The 6,160-nt window shown below is 37.5% G+C and overlaps 1 protein-coding gene across 1 annotated transcript in view; it reads left to right on the forward strand.

The window, feature by feature from the left end:
* Positions 1 to 6,160, forward strand: part of LOC103603835 (ATP-binding cassette sub-family B member 5-like) — a gene marked incomplete at its 5' end in the record, with an annotated part of 29,945 nt that overhangs the window by 23,564 nt on the left and 221 nt on the right. The window contains 2 exon segments of the mRNA XM_008588423.1: positions 1,067 to 1,079; positions 6,106 to 6,150. Coding sequence (XP_008586645.1) covers positions 1,067 to 1,079; positions 6,106 to 6,150 — 58 coding nt within the window.

The raw sequence follows: 6,160 nt of genomic DNA on the forward strand, positions 1-6,160 counted from the left end.
CCAGTCTGAAGTTATTTTCCTGAGGACTTATTTGTCTCCCCGCCCCATTACAGTGTAAGATCCTTGCCTGCGATTTTTGTCACCTAGATCTCTGTATTAGCTGTAACAGCTGATGCAAAATCTCAGAAAAGTCAAAAATCTTGGCTAACTGTAGAGAAGGTGTTAGTATAGCAGGCACTGGTACCGATCCAGACGCAGAGCACAGAGACGGGTAATTGTAACTTTAAGTGTTTATAATATCTGAGTGTTTATATCCACACACACACTCACATAAGTAAAATAAGATTAAAATAGAGATGCCTCCTTTCAATTAGAAACAAATTTTTACAAGGTGATTTGTATACAGTCATTTTCTAACTCACTTTAAAAAAAAAATCCAAGTTTAACAACCAGTATATCAAACAACTAATCTAGAGTCCTGTTCTTTGGTGGAGGCTAGTAGCACTGTAACTTTTATAGTATTAGTTCATCCCTCATCTCCACACTAAATGGTACCCACAACTAGAAGCAAGCCATTAGTACAATGTCCCTTACTCTGGAGAGGTCCTAAAGTACTAAGTACATTGGAAAGATTAACATTTCTTTTATAAATATTGTGACCCTGTGAATGTTTTTCAATGGCAATTTCCTTTTTTACAAGGCACTCACTGCATTATTAACTCATAGTCAAATTGTTATCTATATAATTCTGATAGTCTGTTTTAATTTGTGCATGGTAAAATGCTCTCTTTCGTTTGTACCATTTGACTTTTATTCTTAGATTGTTTATTATCTGTCATTCTTTCCATTGCATTATTTCTTAAATTTACCCAAAACTACCTACTGCAAAGATTCGTTGTAGTAACTTTTTACAACAGACTTTGAGAGCCAAGGTATTATTTTCTTTTTTTTTTTTAAATAGTAGCTTATTTCTGTGTTTTTAAATTTAACTTTAGTTTACTTTCATATCATTGTTCCCCCAACCTGAAAACATGTAGACATAAGGAAATCTAGTGCCAAAGTAAAACCATTAAAAAATTAACATCAGAGAATTCTTAGAAAAACTGCATGTTATTAAATGCTTTAGGTTAGTACTCCGGGTAAGACAAGGTTGCTCTCATGTTGAGCTGGTTAGAGAAAGAGAAAAGAAGAAACCAGCCATTCATTACCCAGTACTCCTAGGAATCAAAAACTAAGCCAAAATCCCACTTAATACAACAAGGAGAATGTAATCGCTCCATTTTACAGACAAGAAGGTTCCCTAACTTTCCTAAGGTTGTATAGAAACTCAGTATTTGAACCAGTATTCTTTGTGCTATGCTAAAGGGAGGTGGAGAAGCCATGACCATGGTGGTGTTAAGGTTTCAGAAGGGTGGTCCTATGTAACCCCCACAGCTGGGGAACATGGTAGCCATGCACTCAGAGTGATACTTAAAAACATGTTACAGCTCTGACCAAGACATTGGAGAAGGAAAAATTGATGTGAACCTTGTAATTTGTTGCACTTTCCTTTAGATAGAATTAATTTTCTAGAGCAAATAAATGGAGCCCAACATCCCCTCCAAATATAAGGTCACAGTTTCAATGTAAAAATGGTGGAGCAAAAGTCTGAAAGACAAGTTCAGGCCTTCCAGTAACACTCAATAAGCAAAAAACACTAGGGTACTTCAAAAAGTTCATTGAAAGATTTGTATTATCTTTTTTTTTTTTTTTTTTCTGGCAGCTGGCCAGTACAGAATCCAAACCCTTGACCTTGGTGTTATAACACTGCATTCTAACCAGCTGAGCTAACCAGCCAGCCCTAAATTTTTTTTTAGTATTATTTTTTAATTCTGTTTTTCCATGAACTTTTTTGAAGTGCCCGCATGTATATCTACACATGACACAAGCATAGGAAGAAAGCTTCCTCAGGTAGCACTTCAAGATATTATTACTCTTAATCCTCTCCAAGAATTATTTAGCAAATTGAAGTAGTTGCCACACTTTGTTTTCCAAAGATCTCTTTCATCTTTATTTCACCTTTATGGATTGAGCCATCTGCCTTCTCTTGCTCTCTAAAAATTTTCACTCCCTGTCTTCATTCCCCCATCCAAACATCCATGCATTTAGTCACTCAATACACAGCTACTGAGCACTTCTTCTTTGCAAACAACTGGGCTATTATTTAGAGAAGATAACTAAGACAAATAAGATAGGTCCTACCTTTTGAAATATAAAGCCTAAAAGTTGAGATGAACACAGATCAACACATACACAAATAATTATATAAGTACTACCTGAGTTCAGAGGGGAGTGGAATCACTCCTGGGTGGACGTTCAGAAGAAACTTTGGAGAGTTTAGAGGTGACCTGAGTATTGATCAAGTAGAATTTCAACAATCAAGGGTATTGCAGGGCATTCTCTATAATGAGGCAATGGGCATGGCCTTGAGTGAAAACATGGAGACTGAAACTATGGGAGTGTGCTCATAGGATTCTCAGCAGTCTGACTGAGGAGTAGCGTAAATAAGACATTGTATTTGATGAGCATGTAAAGGAAATGGATTTAAAAGATATGTAAAAGTGGAATTTCCAGGACTCGGCTTAATATTGTCTGTGGAAAGCAAGCAATGAAATGTACAATAGACTCGGCAGCCTGCTGGTATAAAACACACAGAGCAAGGATGAGAACACAAAAGAAGGAAGCTCAGAGAATACACACAGGATGTCAACAGCTTTGAACTGGGTATTAAAGACAGTAGGAATTCACAAGGCAGACGGGCAGAGCCATTCTTAGCAGACAGAATAAACTCATCAAGAAACATATATGTGTAAGAGGGTTTTAGGTGTTTGGAGGGAAATTAAAAATCCTGGAGCATAAGGCAAAGAGTGAGGAAGAGGACATAATAAAAGCAGAAGCCAAATGTGGAGGTCCTGATATGCCAGGCTAAAAAATTTGGACTTCGTTGAATTAGAAATTGGAAGCTACTAGATATTTCTAGGCAGGAAAATAACACAATCACAGTTTTAAAGAACACACAAAATAAGTCAGGAATCATTTTACATTTCTTGGCTTTCTCTGGACTGCTGGAAGATGTGTGTTTAAAAAATGAATTGGATGAAAATTAAATTCAGATATTTTGCCAAAACTGCTGTTGAAACACACAAAATAAGTCAGGAATCATTTTACATTTCTTGGCTTTCTCTGGACTGCTGGAAGATGTATGTTTAAAAAATGAATTGGATGAAAATTAAATTCAGATATTTTGCCAAAACTGCTGTTGAAACTTAGCCTTTTGTTTGCTCTTCCAAGAGGCTGTGCGGTGATGGCAGAGACTGGCACCCAGGGGGCAAAAATGTGGATGAGAGACCTGCAGGTCCACACTTTCTTATCTCTAGTTCCAAATTCCAAAAGCTCTTAAACTCTGTGAATCCTCCACCATCACCACACACACACATGCAAATTTTGTATATTTGGTGCAAATTCATTTGGTGGCAAAATAATGTGAGACTATAATATAATCTTCATTTTATCCCACTTAGAATGAATAATCAAATATGTCTACAAAAATGTCCATGTATTAGATTACCAGTTGCTGCTGCAGACCCTTCTGGGGGTGTTAAATAATATATCATATATTGCATATAAATATAGATAATATATACTATATAGATAATATATAGTATTTTTTCTTCTAAGATTAAAAAAAAAAGAATTCTTAAACACTCATATATCAAAAGGTTTCAGGTAAGGGACTGTGGACCTGACAGCTCAACCTAGGAGGGTGAAGAGAAAAGGAGTCAATTTGGAACATGCTGAGTGTAATGCATCTATGGCGTGTCTCATGGAGACTTCCTGCGGGCATTTGGAAATGTGGGCCTGGAGGCATGAAAGAGAAGTTGAAGCAACCACCTTGACCTCAGAGAAACTCTGAGAAATGTACCAGGTAATGGTAGGTATTATAGTCCCTACAATATCACACAGTGACTGCTCTCAGTCAGGCCCCATCATGGCTCCTTGGGTAGAACTTTGACTGCTGGAACCACCTGAAAGGGTGCAGGGATTCTCCAGAACGCAGGTGGTTTAGGATTTGACTCTTTCTGGTGTTCCCTGTAGGACCCAACTGGCTTTTAGCCCCAGGTCCATATTGAGGAACCAACCATTGCCCTTTGAGCTTCTCATAAAAAAGGTGATTTTAGGGAGCTCACCATCCCAATGTGTGCCAGAAAATTGATTCAGATTTTCAGTTAAACATAAAAGAGTGGAATCCTATGGTTCTACATGAAAAAAACAAAAACAAAAACCTTTAAACATATGCAAATATTTTAGGTCATTATTGAGACAATGTATATATCCACATTTATAATCTGTTCTGCTTAATGATGGGCAAAATATCTGAACTTAATTTTCATCCAATTCATTTTTTAAACATACATCTTCCAGCAGTCCATGTAAAATGATTCCTGAGTTATTTTGTGTCTTCTTCAGCTACACTAGGAGAATCCGTGTACAATTTAAGCTAGACCAGCAGAAAGGGCTATACACCCATTATCAGTTCCACCTCTCCTCCCAATTTTTGATTTAAGATTAAATCCTCTAATTTAAATGGGAACTTTGCAGTGTTTGGAAATGAATGACAGACAGTTTTATCTGTTTGTCCTGTCCTATGGTTCTAAATTTAATAAAATGCATTTTAGGCAGTCCTACTGGCAGTCCCAGATAAATCAGAGGAGAAGGCTCATGTCTGTGTTCTTTGTAGAGCATTCACTTCAGAAAAGACACTTCCACTGGGCTTTAGTAATTCGGACACCTATTGTTTGGTATAAAGCAAGCAACTGTGCATTTTAAATTGAAAAGTAGACTTTGAGATAAAGTAGACACGTTTGTTATAAGGTTATGTCACAGGCTTTTGACACCCATCCTCCCCAAAAGACACCCCCTGAAGACAGTCAAAGGCAATTCATTCAGGCTTCTCCAGGGCACTAAAACAAAAGGGACAGCACAGGAATCACTTGCTGCATCTTCTTCGAGATGCTGCTACAGGATTTGCCTTTGGAAGGTTGTACACTTGAACTCACTTTCTCAGTGGAACTGATCCATCACACATTCTTGTCTGGGTACCAATGGCATGTATCTCTTAGACAACTGTCAAGGACTACTGGAAAGCAGTGTGATGCCTTGGAGGGAAGCACAGTCAATGGAACAATTTAGAAAACAAGCAGAAACTTGCTTACCCCAACCAAACTGACCAATTGTGATTTAGAGGACCACAATAGCTTCAGGATATGTGTGAAATTTCCTTTACCCTTCCATGGAGAAAAACACAGGAGAAAGTGGTTATTAGTAGGTAGGGTAGGAAACACCAAAGTGCTAAATGTCACCATTAACACTTGGTGGCCTGAAAAGGTGAATGGACTGTTCCAAGATGCCAACCTAACTTATTTCCAGGAAGATGAATGCACCCCTGAGAAATGCATCCCAGCATCTAAAGGGATGTGCCTATAGAGAGAACCAAGGAGCCAAAGTGAAAGAACCCAATGATTTCCTTGTTCTTTTTAAACATATTGAATTATGTTGACCTGAAAATAGAAGGCAATGTAACTTAATGGAAAAGGATTTTTATGTGTACTGGGAACTTTTTCTTGCCAATAATTTTTTTTTCTTATGCTTTAATTTTAAAAATTCCTTTGTAGAAACATAATGGCAAAAGTGTGCTATTTGTGATCAGATTAGATATGTAAATAGGATGGTAGTGTTTACTGCTGGTTTAGCATCGATTTGCAACAAAGCTCAAGAATACATTTCAGGGCAGGCCCGGTGGCGCACTGCTATAGTGCGCTGCTTGGGAAGCGCGGCGCTACTTAGATGTGGAAATACTACTTACTTCCTGGCTTTGAGTTTAGAACCACTTGCATATAAACAACCATTTCATTTTTATGAATTGTCACAAATGCTTTTCCAACTGAAAGTCTTACTTAATGTGTTTATAATTACTTTTTCTAGATTTCTATTGAGTAGGGTAAATATTTCACAAAAAGGGCAGTTCCTTTGGGGATAAGTAAATAAAACAAAGAATGTTATTAGATTACCTTCACTGACTTGACTTAGGCAAGTTTATTAGCATCTAACCCAAACTGGCCATCACAGGTCCTTCTCTCTTCCAAATGGTTCAGCAAGCCCTTGATAAAAAGCCGGGGGGGGG

Source organism: Galeopterus variegatus, unplaced genomic scaffold (genome assembly GCF_000696425.1).
Source record: "Galeopterus variegatus unplaced genomic scaffold, G_variegatus-3.0.2 Scaffold4818, whole genome shotgun sequence".
Taxonomy (NCBI): Eukaryota; Metazoa; Chordata; class Mammalia; order Dermoptera; family Cynocephalidae; genus Galeopterus; species Galeopterus variegatus.